The 17,500-nt window shown below is 39.7% G+C and overlaps 2 protein-coding genes and 5 non-coding genes across 7 annotated transcripts in view; 6 read left to right on the plus strand and 1 right to left on the minus strand.

Moving 5' to 3' along the window:
• Positions 1-2,759: 2,759 nt before the first annotated feature.
• Positions 2,760-7,129, plus strand: LOC140952117 (LIM/homeobox protein Lhx1-like). Its single transcript, XM_073401543.1, has 4 exons — positions 2,760-3,302; positions 3,443-3,660; positions 3,769-4,164; positions 6,083-7,129. Exons 1-4 carry the CDS (start codon positions 3,109-3,111, stop codon positions 6,364-6,366), a joined length of 1,092 nt encoding a protein of 363 aa, XP_073257644.1. The 5' UTR covers positions 2,760-3,108; the 3' UTR covers positions 6,367-7,129.
• A 4,926-nt stretch (positions 7,130-12,055) lies between these two features.
• Positions 12,056-17,500, minus strand: part of LOC140952140 (probable RNA-binding protein 19) — a 63,147-nt gene continuing 57,702 nt past the window's right edge. The window contains exon 15 of the mRNA XM_073401567.1: positions 12,056-12,531. The gene's annotated coding sequence lies outside the window, so the exon portion shown is untranslated. The remainder of the gene's footprint in view (positions 12,532-17,500) is intronic.
• Trnae-uuc (transfer RNA glutamic acid (anticodon UUC)) lies at positions 14,087-14,158 on the plus strand. Its single transcript has one exon. It is a non-coding gene; the product is annotated as a tRNA-Glu (tRNA).
• Trnae-uuc (transfer RNA glutamic acid (anticodon UUC)) lies at positions 15,569-15,640 on the plus strand. The gene has a single exon. It is a non-coding gene; the product is annotated as a tRNA-Glu (tRNA).
• Positions 15,999-16,070, plus strand: Trnae-uuc (transfer RNA glutamic acid (anticodon UUC)). Its single transcript has one exon. It is a non-coding gene; the product is annotated as a tRNA-Glu (tRNA).
• Positions 16,450-16,521, plus strand: Trnae-uuc (transfer RNA glutamic acid (anticodon UUC)). The gene has a single exon. It is a non-coding gene; the product is annotated as a tRNA-Glu (tRNA).
• Positions 16,857-16,928, plus strand: Trnae-uuc (transfer RNA glutamic acid (anticodon UUC)). Its single transcript has one exon. It is a non-coding gene; the product is annotated as a tRNA-Glu (tRNA).

A 17,500-nucleotide genomic window follows, 5' to 3' on the forward strand; every position in this document is an offset into this window, starting at 1 on the left:
TTCTTTTCCGGCTCTGGAGAAGGAAAGAGCACCGCCTGAACAGAAGTTTTTTTAAACAGCACACCTCAACCGGAAGTGGACTTTTTGCATCCTTGGGTAGTGGTTTTGCGCAAATGTTTTGGAAACCCGTCTCTATAAGAGCAATGCACTTAGCAATACAAATTTGGTTTCGTCAAGGCACATTAAACGGGAAAAGGCTTGACTTCCGATTGAAGTACGTTGCTCAAAAACGTATGCAGCCGGACAGGAATGAGCTGGCCAATGCGCTCCCAGCGCGCGAAGTTTGAGTATCAAACATGGATTAAGAACGATATATATCACGAAAAAAACCGCGCAATACTCAGCTCCGTTATTAGGCTGCGAAAACCGCCGTTTCTCCTCGCTCCTCGCTGCTTGGGACGTTTCGCAAGCGGCGAGGAGCGAGGAGAAATGGCTGTTTTCGCAGCCTACTCCGTTATTGGTCTATTGTTGAATATTACTCACGGTCCCTAAATATTACATCAACGGTAGTTAGTTAGCTACCAATACAAAATTAGTTTAAGCTTAGAGAGCGTAGCCTTAATTCGTAATCATGGCATTTGGAGCAACACTGTCAATTTGTAAGATGTGCATCAATATTTATGTAGTTGTAACTTTTTAAAGCTTTGGAAGAATTTCTATGGTTCAACCAATCACTCAGTACTCAACAGGGTACTTTTCTCAATAATCTGACCATGTTGTCTTCCAGCAGCATGATTAAAAAACAAAAAAGTTGTTCAAATGAGGCCTTAAACTGCTGGTTAGAAAATAAAATTGGAATCCAAGCTTTCGCCGATCATTGATGCCGTTGTTCAGCGAAAGCTTGGATTTCAATTTTATTTTATAATCAGTAGATCAGAGTACTTTTTGTTTATCGTAAGTTTAAAAAAAGACAAGACAGTTTGATTTACCTTTTATATGTATTGCGTTAGGTTGGGTTAACGTTCTTAAAATAGAAAAAAGTTGACGGAAGGAAAGGAAATATATATAAAAAATGTAATAAGGAAAATACGTGACGGACAAATGACAAAGTTTCCGTGACTCCTGTTATGTTGACAGTCAAATTTGATTAACTGTAAATCCGCTTCCATCCGTGTTATCCTGTACTTTATCTCGAGAACTCTTGTTTTGTTTTTCTATTCAAAATCCTTTGATCCGATTTAGCTGTACATTTACTGGCGTTAAAATATCATAAAAAATATTGCGCAAGTGAGTTCTCGATATATTTTAGCCCAGCGGGCCGAACGAACGCTGTCCATGAAGTATCTTAAATCTTGCAAACCGGATGAAGTGAAAAATTACGAGATCTTGGAATCACGAAAATGAACTTAACACGACAATCAATATTACAATAAATTTTCTGAGCTGATTGTGAAACTGAAATACACGTCTGGAAGTTCGACTGTATCAGTAGAAATTCGTAAAGATATGAGTGCGACGAACGTGGCCTGTGCTCTGCTGTGTACAGCGGTTTTACAGTAAAGAGCAGGTGTTGTTTCAAACAGGTGTTTGGGCGAATTAGCATTTTAAAACCAAAACTTTGGCGGATTTAATCCGCAGCAAAAATCAAGTAGTTTAATTCACGGACAATTTACACACCACTTGGAAAAAAAATCGGTATTTCATTAAAGCTTTTTTTTAAAAGGAATCGTTCTTTTATACGATTTTTGGACTAGATTCAGCAACAATCATGTAGAAATCCGTCTTCCAGATGATAAAACGATTGGGATACAGCGATTAACACGGAGCTAGTTAACAAAATTTTGCCATTTTGTAGTTATTTTTGCGAAGGAAGAGCTCTAGACAAGCTTTTTATTAAAAGTAATGGTTTGGCGATCGACATGTCAAACTCGAATCGAAGGAGCTGTCGGGGTTGTTAAATTATTCCCTTTGTGAAATCGAAATTAAATTGTCTCGGGAGACAGGCACTTTCGGAAAAAACTGACTCCGACACTAAAAAAAATAGCTACATGCGGGTTTTTTTCCGCGACTTTCAGGAGCCAACGAGAACTGATGCGAATCTGTGGTTTGCAATTTTCTCCTTAGCGAAAGCAGATGTCGCGTTTTGACCAAATTTGGTTCGCAACTTTTTGTAGGGATCACGACGAAAATATCGCTCCGCAGTCGCGAGAAGGCAGCCAAGCGAGATCACCTCCCAAGCTTATTACAATACGCAGACTGTGGGGCCATTGTTTGGAAAAGTCAAATGTAAATAAACACTCGCAAATGGGAGTGTTTTGACATCTTTTAGTGACAACAACATAAGGTTTATCGCGAGATAAAGTAAATCTCAGCACAAAAGTTTTTCCGCTTTGAACAGCCGAGTTTCGCAGCCGCCTATTACTGATATGGATCGTCTTTATAGCACCAGCATAGAGATGTTCTCAAAAGGTCGGAAATGTCTGTAATCCAATATTCACACAGTGGCGAGATAACATGCCAGTGTTTCCTTTGGAATATCAGGGACCGAGCTCGCCGCCAACGCACGCGTGTTTTTGCCTCGCGAGACAGGCAGACGCTTTCTGCCTTATGGAAGCGGTCGAAGCGAACAATGGCGCCACAAAGGATGTTCAAATTGCGCGATTTTTTCGAGTTTACATAATCCCGACCGAACAATACAGTGTTGAAAGTTTGGCTCGCGCTCACAAAAGCTCTCAATGTCATTGGCCTTTGTCACCGTGCTGTCAAATTCGAGCTGTCAATTCATTTTGACAGGCGGAGTCAAATGATATCAAAAGAAGAGCGCGTAAATGTGTTGTCTTTCAACAAGCTAATTGACATGTAGCAAGGTGCACTGAGTGCTTTTTGAGTCGCGCACTTTTATCCCGTCATTTTGCATTCCGTGCCTCGAACCATATGCAAATTTTGACCGCGGAATAAAATAGAGCGTCAATGTTTAGAAAATCCACAGTTCCGTCCTCTAGAATCCCATTTTAACGTCCCGTTCGGCAGCTGGTAAAGCCAGAGGTACCACCTACCGGGCACGTAGAAGAGTTACTCGCATAAATTTCACGCGCGGAGCCCTGTGCTTTACATAAACGTACATAGCAGAGACAGCGCTGAGTTGGAACTGAGCGAAGAATTAGCTGAATGAAGGCGCAGATCTGCAACATGGTTCAACAGTGTGCTGGGTGCGAGCAACCCATCTCGGATAAATTCCTACTCAAGGTTTTGGATCGCGTCTGGCACGTCAAATGCGTCCAGTGTCATGACTGCAAAAGCGCACTGACAAACAAGTGTTTCTCGCGAGAAGGAAAGCTGTTTTGTAAGAACGACTTTTACAGGTAAGCGGCTCGCAATCGGCAGCAAATCGTTAAACCGCCTACTTATCTTCAGCCCTGTCAAACTCTGCCCGGGCCAATTTAATTTGATAACTAGGAATTGCACTTGTTCTAAACGTGCGTTTTCGTGTTGAAAATTTCAGGCGGTACGGGACCAAATGCGCTGGTTGCTGTCTGGGGATCTCGCCAAACGATATGGTTCGGAGAGCCAAACACCTAGTGTTTCACGTTAAATGTTTCAATTGCGCCACCTGTAACAGGCAAATCTTGACCGGCGATGAACTTTATTACGTGGGAGAGAGTAAATTCGTGTGCAAGGAGGACTACTATAACTCGCGCTTACCACAATCTAAGCAGTCCGGTAAGTGAGTAGAAATGGCATTGGTTTGTTTATTAATACACAAACGGTTATTTAATGTTAATGGGTCTAATTTTTGTGTGTATGTGCGTTTGTTACATTGTTTCACAGACTCAGACTCTGAGGAAAAAGATCTTAGCTATGGGTTGGACGAGGATTTAGACATCGCGCTGGGGACGAAACGTCGCGGACCACGCACAACTATAAAAGCTAAACAACTCGAGGCCCTCAAAGCAACCTTTGCAGCAACACCAAAACCGTCAAGGAATATTCGCGAAAAATTAGCTCAGGAGACAGGTCTGAACATGCGAGTCATTCAAGTTTGGTTCCAGAATCGAAGATCGAAAGAGAGACGACTCAAGCAACAAGGAGTTGCACATCCCAACGCCGCGACCCGTGCGATCAGATCAGGGAGAAGGTCGCGAAGAGCGAGAGGCGAAAACCTAGGAAACGACTCATCCACCAACGCTGATCAGTCAATCAACACCTCACATATAAATTACGCAGGTAGGCTGTAAATACTGCTGCGAGTAAACGTGTATTTACTCTCGTTCCTCGTTTAGCATTTCTCCAGCTCCCTTTTCTCTGTCCCAACCCTTTCATTTCGCGCGGCCATGGGAATCGTGTTCGTTATGCGTGTGTCAAGGGGAATATATCAGTCAAATTTAAATGGAAGGTACTCGAGTTCCTGTTTGAGAAGCACTCGAGAACTCTTCACTTTGATAGCCCTTATGGTGGTCCTGATATTTTCCCCTCTTGCCCCAAGCTACCAAAGCTTGCTCAGTTGCCCATAGAGATGGACAAACTTACAAAGAACGTTTCAGTGTTCTCAGTGTTTGCCTTCTCCGCGCGCACACTTGAGGCACACTGAAAGCCTCCTAACCGCAAAACACACAATGTTCAAGTGCATGTCACAAACGACTTTAAAAAAAACCCTGGCAAGTTACCAGAAGATACTTTAAATTTCGAATTTGAATAATGCGAAAGTGGCGTTTCAGCCTCCTATTGTTTTATAAAGATATTATTCAGCCATTTTGGTTGTCTTAAAATTTTTAGTAAATTTATGGGAACCAACAGCTGGAGAAACAGTTTTCGTGCGTACGGTTTCAAACTTTACAAAAAAGTTTATAAGCTAAAAATAGACGTTACAAGAGAACATGCAATCTCTTAAGACATTTAATATGGGTTGGCAGGAAATGGCAAGATGGAAATGCTGTTTATCGCGAGTTTGGTTTAACGATAAGGGATTCAGCGGCAAAAAATTCGTTGGAGGTTACTTCCTTGAGATATTTAACGTCTCAAGTGACTTATGGCTGAAAGCTCTCGTAGAATTTGCTATTGTATTGCAGGCGGAAATGGTCTCTTTGGGTGTCGTGATTTCTTCCAAGTGATATAGTGTGTTTCTTCAGCTGAAAGCGAACTACCCACTGATTCAAAATAGATCTTCAACCTTTAATAATTCACACAGTTTGTCGTTTAGCCTTTGTAAGTCAAGTCCTGCAAAGCAAACAAGTTTCCCCGGGGTTTCAAGGCAAAAGGGACCACTAAGAAATCATTTTAATCAGATTTTCCGTGCAAAGGGGCTTTTATTTATTTTAATGTAAAATTCTTTGCTTGGAGATTTGTCACCACTGATAGACCATTTCATAATTCGACTAAAAAACAAAACCATTAGACAAGAAAAGCTTTAATCTCGATTTAAAACGAATACAGTTCAAATATAACAACCTAAGATTTGTTCAACTGCTAAATTTTAGTACAGAACATTAACATGCTTCAGATATCCTCAGTTGTCGCCTAGAGATGCAAAGGGGAAGGAAAGCTAAACTGATTTGAAGGTTTTCAAATAAAAGTATATACATCTGACAGCGTTTTAAAGTCACGGTACATTCAAGGAAAATGACAGTTTCGCGGTGCCTAGTTTTAATGTTATGGGATCACCTTGAACTTTCAATATTTCTGGCTGACAGAAAGAGTACTTAAACGAAAACGTGTATCCAATACAACAAGGTCACAAACCTAAAAAAAATAAATAAGTTTTGAAAGCTCGAAATACATTAAGTCGACTTGATATTGCGCATCATTTCTGGGAAAAAAAGACTGATTGATATTTCTCGACAACCTTGTTTTTCGCACAGACATATTCGATATTGCTTTAGGTCGGTGAAAATTCTGTCTTTACTCTAAGGTCAAATCATCACTCTTTGGCTTGCTTTAGTAAAGTGCTGTCTGTCCAAGCCACAATAGAACTGTTTATAAATAAAATTTAAGAAACCCTCAAACGTAGTCCCGCGATCTCGTTTTCGTTTAGATATAAACCACTGAAAACAGGATGGTTAGAGCTTGGATATACCCACATATATCCATCAAGATGTTTGTTTCTTACATCTCACTGTGTTGTTTATTAACATTTTTCCCCAAATAGCCTCGCAAAATGTTCAGTTTCCACACGCCACTTTCGATGACTTTTACATGAAGCATGATGCTGGTTTACCGAGCGAAGTACCGACATCAATGGATAATTCTCAAATGATTCAAAATACGGGATTTAATAGCCAGGGATTAATGCCGCCCAATGCAATGAACGATGGAAGCGCCGGAATACAGATAACCAATTGCATCGTTGGGCAAAACTCGAACGGTGGTATTTACGAAACGGTAGCAGGAAGATCCCACAACACGATACCTCCTTCTGCTGAGGTCTGGTGAAGAATAGGCATCATTTTTGAAATTTGTAACGCTGTAACTATTATCTAAACAGATTATAGAAAAATGGAGAATTATTTAATGGACAGAAACAAAGTCCGCGAGCATATGATTTGCGCCAAGAAAAAAAGGATAAAAGACTGTTGAATGATTGTAAGCCCGCCGCCCCTAAAATGATAAGAACAAAACCCACACCAAGAATACTCGATTATCTCGTTTAGCGGCACACCAAATCTGGCAGAGCTTAGAATGAAGAAAAGAAAACGTAGTTATCTTTTGATCAATGAAGTGCCGCTCGCATCCTCGCATGGCCATTAAAAAGATCTAGTAAATAAAGCTGGCTACTGCCTAAGGGCATGCATTAAGTGGCACGTTTTTGCGGAACTTGTGTAAAGAAAAGATCGAAGTATTAAATGAGACTTTATGACAACTTTTACAGACAAGACATCTTCTAATATAAAGCGTTTTAAGAGGAATATGTAATTTATATATTAGTTCGCTCGGCGAACATCTGTATATGAATTTGTAAATGTTTAAAAGGACTCTTTTATAGCGTTCTTGTGTGACGTGAGAAGTTTTCTCGGCGCTGAAAACGCCCAACTCAAAAAATCTTGACAATCGCCTTTGGTTGGTAAAGATATTACTATAGAAATGTAGTCACTTTTGTGACTGTTGTAGTGAAAAGAAATCATATTTACCAACCCTGAGCTCAAGAGTTATGATTTTACTTCAAGTGGAATAAAATATTATAAAGTCTTTTGACAGGTGCACTTGGTATGTTTACTCCTAAACTTTGATGGATAACTGTTTTGAAGCTTACTGAAAAGCATTGTTTTTTGACCTCGAAAAGCAACCTATTTCGAGAACGTTTTTGCAGTTGCTTCGCTCCCATTTGCGAGAAGCTTTCAATGGCGTTTCACACCTGCTTGTAAATCTTTTCAATTTTCACCCAAACCCAAAGGAGCCCATTTTCGCTTATTGATGAAAAGAACTTGGTAGACGTCAAATTCCTTTTGTCAAGGGATTCTTGTTCACTGATTAAGAAATGAATTGCTATAGTTTCTGTTAAAAAAGCAAATTAAGAATCCCCCTAGGAACCAAAAGTCGCCTCATATGCACAGAGAATCGAGCATTCTGTCGTTCGATTGATTACAAAAACAAGAAAGTCAAAACAACCACAGAAGACGGAACTGCTTTAGAAAAAGCCTGGCAGGCGGCCGACAGAAAGCGCAAAACACATGGAACATAGCAAACGACCTCCCAATGTTTTGCAAAATAGGGTCCGGTTTCGTTCTTTTAAAAGGCCAAACTGGCTCATGTTTTATGTACGAGCCACAAGCGAGGCTTTTTAAACCAAGACCCTTGAGTTGGCTATGCCAGCGGGTGACTGATTGCTTCTTGTCCACACCGCAGCCATATTTTAGCCCGCTTTTGTTTTTAGCGCGACAAAATACCGCCCCAAAGCAGTCACGCGCGAACAACAACGCGGACTTTTTCGACCCTGTTTTCGCTACCTCGTGATCGATTTCTGAAAAAATTGCTTCTAAAAAGTTCAAATCAGTTAAAAGCTGTGGGCTTGGTCCAGGAGGATCAACAGGAAATTCAATAATTCGGTCCTAATTGATATAGTAATTTTGCAAAACATGAGAGAAAAAATTTATGTGCATATTTTGTTCACCCCTGGGCAGCGATCACGATTTTCGGTCTTATATATAGCTTGTTCTTTACAAATGGACGAAAGTGGACATTTCTAGAGACACGAAGAACACAAGACTTTTTAATTTGAATGAATAAACGATGAGCCACGTCTTTTGTTAATCTCTACTCTAAATCATGATGTTGGCGAACTTATGGCGCCTGAAAATTGGCCTATCATTTCTCTTATTATCCGTGAGAGAAAAATTAGTTGAAAACTGCCCCTAGCAAGGCTTGACCCTTCAGAACATCCGGTTCGTTTCTCCCTTTGTGCGGCTATTAACAGATCCATCATATTTTAAGAACAAAAACCACTAATGCCCAAATTTAGGCGTTAAGTGCAATTTCGTTCTTAAATAGCGAGCAAACCTTTCACATTTCAATTATTGTTGTTTTATTTGGAGAGTCGACTTTTGAAATCTAAAAAAGAAGTTTATAGTTCGTTTCCGCTTCTGCTAAAAGCCTTGCGTTTTCGTGACGAGCAATTACAACTCGAATAAACAGGCCTTTCTTTCTCTAATTGCGAAAAAGCGAGATAAATTTTCGAATATTAAACATTTCTTTGCATGAGGCGGTTTGTTTGCTTCTGTCGGATAATTTTAAGTGTTTTCTAATCAAAAGCTCTCGAGGGACATCATTACCCCTTCCTCTTTTACTTAAAAGCTTTGAGGACAAAACCTATTAATCTAAGTACAATTTTCAACCGCCAAACTGGCAGTACGGTAACATCTTAGCCAAAGACATTAGACTGCAATAATACATTCATTCCAAAGGCTGGAACGCGTGGACTTCTAAGGCTGCTTTAATTGTTTTTGTCCAACCTAAGTTCTGTGCAACAATTTACGAGTTTACACGGTTGATCGGTTTTTCTCGCGGGTGCAATTTTCAACTTGTTGGAAAACTACTCTCTGAATTTCTATATACTCACGCTAGAGAATTTAATGTCGTCTTGAAGAAAGAACAGGATACAACACATTGTATATGAAAGCAAATATTTGACAAGAATTACGACAGCCCCATAATACATATGAAGCACTTTGCCGGAAAATTTGCAAACTCGTAACAGGTGAACAATGTTCTGGCACTTTCTAGTTGAACAGTTTTTACGATGTTGATTTTTCTTCTTTTAGCGGAAGTTTCTAAATTGCACTCGTGTTATTTAGGTAAGAAGGGTTTGATTTCTCTGAGTGTTTGCCTAGACCTCATTACTTCCAATAAAGTCTACTGAAAAATCGCACGTCAAGAACGATCGCATAACTTATTTCTTTTGGCAATAATAAAAAATGAAGAAAACCAAAAAAGAACATGATAACTACCATACGACATTACTGCTGAACAGGTTTAATTTGAATAACAATCCCATAGGATTTTGACCAGGAACAAAAATATAAGAAATATAAGTTGAATCCGTGGGAGGAAACGCATGGTCTTCCAACTGAACAATCTGGATTTCCACTCTCGCTGAGGGCACGTAAAAGTGAACGTGCGTAAATAATATCGAAGCGATATATGAAAACCCGCGTGTAAACGTTCATAAGCGAAGTTTAACTTTTACGTTTACGCGCGAGCTTCCTTACGTGCCTCTATTCTTTTTTGCGAACGTACACACGTTTAAAATATGCGCAGTGGAAATCCACCAAAAGACTTAGAATTACGTAACTTTAGTTTCGTTTTGATTTTGGTATCAGGTGCCCATCCAAGTGAAAACTAAACCAAGAAAGGATCAGAAAAAGTCAAAAGAAGATAATTAAGGCAGCTTTTAGCAGAGCACAATCGACACTGAAAAGCATGTTAAGTGCGCTAGCCCTTGAAGCTGAACTAGATGTGAAAATTTTGGCTTTGACGGTTGTAGCCTTCAACAGACTCTTAAACAAACTACTCTACCCGACTGTCATAAACCACCTTAACTCGATAAGCGCTTTTCAAGAGTAATAAAGAAATAGTGAGGCTGGGAACAAAAGGCCAAAACGAAAGCCATAATCGCTGTTGATTTTGTTAAATCAACTGGAGAAACCTGGATAAAGGCTATTGCTATTAGCAACGCGCTATTACAGCAAAATATTTCTTTGACATCCTTTGTCCAATTATACCGCCCGGCCTAGACAAGAAGTAAACACTGTTAGTTTGCTCATTAGCCTTTCAAATGGGCTAATCACTGTCAGAAAGTTCAACCTAGAGAAACTTAAACCTTTCTTTCTGGTCTTAGAGTGATCAGCCAAGGGAAGCTTTAAATTATTTCTTTCCTGTTTTATCATTCAATTATACTGTACAAGGCGTTTCTAAGTTTTAAGTTCATGAATGAAACCTATCTGAGATGTGACAAGTTAGGCAACGTTTTCATTTGGTGCTGTTTAGCCGGCACACGCAAATCTCTCTGTAATAACATTAATCAATTCAGTTTGAGCTTATTTTGTTGAATTTTCTCGTTCACGACCACCTCCCGTAAGCGACCACATTGACTTGCAACGAGGGTGGTCGCTTACGAGATTGACTGTACACTGTACAAGGTGGTTCTTACTTTTTGTACAAGCCTTAGTGAAAGGCGCACTGAGCTGTGAAAATGGAAGCGGAAGCTGCTTCTAAACATTGTGCTTTGCAAAGTGTTTTTACTGAATTTTTGAGCTTGTGGATGATTCCTTGCTGTGTTCAAATGAATGCTATTGAGTAGCTATTTCCTCCGGTACTATTATATTGCCCCCGAGGAGGGGGTACTCCTGGGAATTCTTGGCTGGGGTGTGCCGCCCGGTTCTCCAAATCCTGACCCCATTTCAGACCAAAAATGTCATTTTTCACACCCTTTTTCAGACCCGGACCCGTTTTCAGACACGGCCTCGAAGAAATTTTGTCATCATTACTTAGAACAGCAACAATAAAGATTTTTTTAAAATTCATTTTGATTCGTATGTTTTTCTTTCTTTCTTACTCATATGGAATTCTTACACTCCCGTTCATCGCTCGAAAACCATACCCGATTCCAGACCAAAACGGACAAAGTGCATACCCGACTTCAGACAAAAACGGCGAAAAAACCCTACCCCTTGGGGCGGCACACCTACATGGCTTATATAAGGAAGTACCCCCCGGGTATACTGCTATTTTGTACTACATCGTGGCTATTCAGTTGGTTCATACTCTGTCAACTTGCTGTGGACGAGGTCGTTAAGTAAGAACAATAAAATGGACATTACAACGCTCTTGTGTACTATTTTAATGCTTTGGTTATTCTTTTGTAAAAGTGGTTCTCAAAACATGAATTTCCTAAATAATTAAAATGTAAATCCTGAAGAACTATATTCTAAAATAAGATCTTGGATACCAATCTTTAAACCAAAATCTCACATTTGCTCAGAGCTCATTAAACCACGGTTATCGTTGACTTACGAGGCTTTTGTTGATTGTTCGAGACCCGTGAATCTCTAAAAAGACAATTGTAACCTCTTAAAGGCTCTTAACAAAGAAACGAACAAACACTTTCAAGCTAGGCACTGTGAGTTGTTTGCAAAAGCTATCATTTTTGTAAATGAATTTTGACGCCAGGAAACGGCGTTTTCTGACCTTGGATATTCATGGTGGCGGTATCAAGTGTCTTTCATGATGACAAAATCCTTATTAAAGGTCTGTTCTTTACTTTTTTGGCCTCCATAATTTTGACAAAATAAGGGAAAAACACAAACATTAATGAATTGTGCCCTAACGAACGACCTTTCGTGTCAAAGCTAACGCTCGGGAACTAAAGATCATTTCACTTTTTTGCTGATCGTCGTGGAAAGTAAGCCATCAGTGCCGCATCGTAGCATAGGCTCGTTCACTCCCAATGATACATTTCAAAAAATCAAGGAAAACTGCAAAATTTTATTCGTAAACGATTGAACAACAAACTGTGCGTTGCAAAGGTACTCCTTCTGAAGAATAACAAGTACTGATGAATGGTCGAACCATCAGGATTTTATACACAGGCTCAAAAGTTGGAACCAAGCACTTAGAAAACAATACAATTTGAGACTGCTAGGGAGGTTTCATTTGAATAGCTACACACATAATTTCCTCTTGACACTCACACGCATAAAACTGCAGTACAAATCTCTACGATAAAATCTGGGAAAACAAACGTTTCTTCAGACGAGGGGAATTGCACCGTTTTTTTACGGATTTAGTTGTCAATTCCCTTATTTAACCTCTTTCGTCGAGCAACGCTAAGCATAACACATGAGACATTTCAGATTAACTGTTAAACATTACACTTATAATTTCATCTCGAAGTTGACAGGTTGTATTTTCCTGAGACAAACTACTTATCTCAAGAAAGTTATTGTTCAACGTGGCAAAGGGTGCAAAATTAAGGTACTGTTGACAATGTTTACACACAGCTGCACGCAGAAATAAACAATGACATACAATGAAAAAAATACAAAACACTTAAAACTCACGGTTCACTTTTCTTTCTAACTAACTGCACTAACTCTCGTTTTCATTCTGAAAAGAAAGAAAAGAATCTCTAAATTAGCGTGGAGCATTCCAATGTTCAAAAACTCAAAGCAACAAACAGATTTGCGCTTGTTACGTAATCCATCGTTAATATTCTATACAGCACCCACCGCGCATGCGTACAATTAAAACAATTTAAAAACGTCAGCCAACGGCTAAACCAGCGGAAGGACAGCAAGAAACAAACTTGTTTGTGAAATAATTTCTGAACGAACCTTTAAACCAAATCCGGAGACAACGAATACATCCCACAATTCAGCCATTGTCGACATACACACATATAAAAACTGGGCGAAAACAGAGGCTAAACCGGGTTGGGTGAAATGCTCGCTTAAGGGGCCACTACCGAGGAACCTACGTTCCTGCCGATGCCCCTGGGAAGGTCTGAGACAAAGGCCCTTGGGTATCCTAGATGGATAACCTCTGAATTAGAGGGGTGGATCACTAGAAACAGGCTTGACGAGTAACACTGGGCAGATGACTTTGTTCTGATGTCAGAGCAGAGGATGCTTAAAGCTGCGTCACAGTTGGAAAGGTTCCACGGCCGGCATAGTCAGTTCAATCAGCGAGGTAGCGTCCCAAAAGGCGCTATAACTCAATTCAGACTACTCTTCACCCAACCCGTTTTTTTTTAGTTAAATTATTCTGTATGATTTGGTTGAGCAAATCTTCCATCACGGAAGTTTGATTAATGAAACCAATTCAAGACCTAACTTTTTTTTTTCAAAACAGTGGTTATTTTTTGCGAGCCTTGAATACACTGCGCGTTACACGTTGTTCATCTTGCCCCAGATATCAATCTTTAGTTTGTTGTTTAGGCGATGAACTCCGTACTAGTGTCATTCGAAAACACTTTCTTTCAAAATCGCTTTAGCATCCGTTGGTGTCGGGTTTAAACGGGAGTTAACATTATGTGTATGTTTTAAGAGACTAAGTTTGACCCACTTTCCCGCGAAACCTAGAAATGACCAATTGTAAAACACAATAGCATCCCACGAAACATTCCCACAATTCAATTCGACACACACCACCAACACCTCCGATTTTTCAGAATAGGGCATTTCCCAGTTACCCCAAGCCTCTGTTTCAAAGCGAGGCTAAGTGCGACGAATGCCTGAATTTTTTTGCTGACGTACATTAAACTCATTTTTACAAGAAATGATAGTGACAGTTTTTGGAACTCGGAAATGGCCCATTAGATTTGGTTTTCACACATATCCAGTCTCGTAACAAATTCGGTATTCCCCCTTCTTCTTTGCAAGATTTCTAACTAAGTATGGCAGAAATTTGTAAAAAAAAATCAATGTTAGGTGATTTTCGCGTCAAAGTTTATTATTAAAGGGGTTTGACCCTTCGGTTCGTATGAATTCCGGCCTTTTTCATCCATTTCTTATATAATTCCAATTCCTCTCACGACCTAATGAAAAGGGTGATCGCCCCATCGCAGCGCCAAAAAACTACCAACAAAGCAAACTGTAAAAAAATTGTCGGTGGTGATCACAACAAAAAGACACTACTGAAACTACACAAATATATATTCTATTCCCATATGGTCTAGCGGTTAGGATTCCTGGTTTTCACCCAGGCGGCCCGGGTTCGACACCCGGTATGAGAAAGAAACACTTCTTAATTTTACTTCGGCAATAACTCAGGCTTTCCAGTTGTTTATCACCAGGCTATGTCAGACTGAAGGGAATGAATTCCAAAGGTGATAATAACTTTAAAAACTAATTTTTTTTTTTTTTTACATGAAATAGACGCTTTCCTATTCGCGCCCAAGCTCTGTAACTACAAAAGTGCTAAGAACCATGTATTCAGAAGAAACAAAAAAGTCGATACAACTCAGAGAACACTCTTTAACACTGGCCATCACAAGCACCTTTGCCTCTCAATCTCTAGGAATAAGCCCTCGGTACGACGTTTTCACATAGACCACAATGTGTAGTTCCAGAAAATATCGATACCCCCCTCCACCCCCCCAAGGAAGACAACGGAAATTCAGAGGGGAGGGGGGGGGGGGTCCAAAAAGGACGCAATTTCCGAGGGGGTGGGGGATGGCTTCTCGAGGTCTTTTTCCGGGGCCTCCAAGTAAGGCTGGCGAGTTATCAAAAACTAACAGCCGCTCTGTCAAACTCGGAGTTATTTTACTGTTGACGATCTTTTAAAACAAGAATTATGGTTTTCAGCGATGATATTTCATTAACGGTCAGCTGAATTTTTTTTTCACGGCTTACGCGATAGATAGTTGTCACTGGCTTATAAATAAACTTCTGGAGATATAGCTGTAACGGTATTACACAATATATTGTGGTATTCACCATAATGTGGTCGCGTTCTAAGCCTTCTTCTGACATATGCATTTTTTTAACTGGAAGGCAGCAACTGAAGTCCACTCAGTGTTTAGTTATAGATGGCACCACTTGCGTCGTGTAAGGTATCAACCTCCATGTTTTTCCGTGACTTGCCATTAATTATTAACTAAGAAACACCTTTCCAACGCAAATTTGAGATTATTACACACTGTATCAACATGAATAAGAGGATTTTTTTCTCGCAGAAACAATTAACTTTCGCATAAATAGTAAAGCGCAAAAGCATTATTGATGTAACTGTTCTTTCCAGGGGGTGCCTAATCAAATTGAAAAATTACGAAAATTCTAGGGGTGGGGGGTCTAAAGGAAAAGTCCCCTCCGTGAGAGGGTTTGGATATTTTTTGAAACTACACAATTCACCTTGTTCACCCCCCTCCCCCCTTCCCCGCTGAAAAAAAATGTTGCATAACCATTGTTTTCAATTTTTCCTGTGTATTACAGCCGTCCCAAGACTAATATGCAAAATTCTGGGTGGGAAGGGGTAAACAGGGTGTATAATGGTGTGACAATGGTGTATACAATAGGAAACTCTTACACTCCATCACAAGCACCTGTCCTTCTGAATCTCTAGGAAAAAGTCATGAATTCGAGGTTGCTGTCCCGCTACGTCAATTAAATCAGAGAACTGTGATACTAATAAAATTTTGTCAAAATCCCATATGGTCTAGCGGTTAGGATTCCTGGTTTTCACCCAGGCGGCCCGGGTTCGACTCCCGGTATGGGAAAACGTTTTCATTTTTAATTTAATTTTTACTAAAAAAAACTGATTAAAAAAATCAGAATAACTACAAATACTCAGTATATTTCAATATATATCTGTTTTAAGAAAACTGACGATTTACGTACTTGTAAATTTTGATACGAGTTTAACACGGTGTTCACAAGTATAATGAAAAGACATGGATTTCTCTTTTTCAGTAAAACTGCTGTCGATCAATTCCTTGGTTACACGAGGGCAGCCCTAATGCTAAAATATTCTGCAATACTGGTCAAAAAATTACAGTTTCAGAAAATAGCAACACGGCATGCAGCAAGGACACTGTAAAATTTATGCCTTAGGATATTTTTAGACTTAATACAAAATCCCATATGGTCTAGCGGTTAGGATTCCTGGTTTTCACCCAGGCGGCCCGGGTTCGACTCCCGGTATGGGAAACACAATATTGTTTTTAATATTTCAGTCTCTTCAGTACACAAATAACACCTAAACCTTTTTTAGCGATTGCTGAAGAGTCTGACGGAATTTTCATTTACTTATTACAGGATACGAGTTTTTCATTTAAAAAAAGTGTGATAAAACGAAAAACGGTTTTAATCAAACCGCGGGAAAGGACCCTTTTCGGTTTACGTTTTTTTTTCATTGTTTCAACATTCGTTAACGAAAGATAAAACGGGCAACAAAAACGTACAACTTGTTTTGCAACACTGCTGCTGAAACAAGTTGAAAAGCCTGATGTTGCGCGTTTAACAAGCCACAGATCAAACCCAAGAAATCAGGCTGATTTGTCAAAAACATCGAGTTATAGTGTTCAGTTCCCATATGGTCTAGCGGTTAGGATTCCTGGTTTTCACCCAGGCGGCCCGGGTTCAACTCCCGGTATGGGAAAGAAACACTTTTTCATTTTGCTTCAATAATTCAGGCTTTTCAGTTGTTTACCCCTATGTCAGACTTCGGGGAATGACTTCCAAAGTGTTAATAACTTTGAAAACTAACATTTTTTTTACAGTTTTCCCACTCGCACCCAAGCTCTGTAACTACAGAAGTGCTAAGAATCATGTATTCAAGAGAAACAAAAAAAATCGATACACCTCAGAAACTAGTGATAAAAAACGAAATAAACAGAAACTTTTTAACACTGCCCATCACAAGCACCTGTCCTTCTCAATCTCTAGGTTGCTGGTGCGATACTAATGAAAACAGGAAGACCACCTTTGGCGAAATCCCATATGGTCTAGCGGTTAGGATTCCTGGTTTTCACCCAGGCGGCCCGGGTTCGACTCCCGGTATGGGAAAAGACGCTTTTTTTTTATTTTGCTTTAATAATTCCGGCTTTTCAGTTGTTTATTCTTATGTCTGGGAATGACTTCCAAAGGTGATAATAACTTTAAAAACTAACATTTTTTACATTAAATAGACGCTTTCCCATTTGCGCCAAAGTTTTGTTACTACAAAAGTGCTAAGAACCATGTATTCAGGAGAAACAAAAAAGTCGATACACCTCACAGAACAGTGATAAAAAGCGAAATAAAAAGAAACTCTTTAACACTGACCATCACAAGCACCTGTCCTTCTCAATCTCGAGGGAAAAGCCTGGGTACGAGGTTTTGACATAGACCATAATGCACCTTATTCACTACGGGAAAGTATTAGCACCTAGTATTAAACTCTACAAGTGGATAGCGAGAATCACAATTTTTAGTTAAAAAGGAACGAAACGCAAGAAAGGCTTTTGCCTCCTCATGTTATCCCCGTCAAGAGTTTTTCGGAATGATTCTTAATAAAAATTCGTCGCAAAATGGTCATAGAATACTTACTAAACTAAACTTACTAAGCGCTCCAGAATCCATGCTCGCCACACCTGCAA

This window comes from Porites lutea, chromosome 11 (assembly GCF_958299795.1).
Source record: "Porites lutea chromosome 11, jaPorLute2.1, whole genome shotgun sequence".
NCBI classification, from domain to species: Eukaryota; Metazoa; Cnidaria; class Anthozoa; order Scleractinia; family Poritidae; genus Porites; species Porites lutea.

Coding starts and splice junctions, on each gene's coding strand:
- LOC140952117 (XM_073401543.1), top strand. CDS start 3,109: ATGAAGGCGCAGATCTGCAACATGGTTCAACAGTGTGCTGGGTGCGAG. Junction 3,303..3,442: donor TGTAAGAACGACTTTTACAG/GTAAGCGGCTCG, acceptor TGAAAATTTCAG/GCGGTACGGGACCAAATGCG. Junction 3,661..3,768: donor ACCACAATCTAAGCAGTCCG/GTAAGTGAGTAG, acceptor ATTGTTTCACAG/ACTCAGACTCTGAGGAAAAA.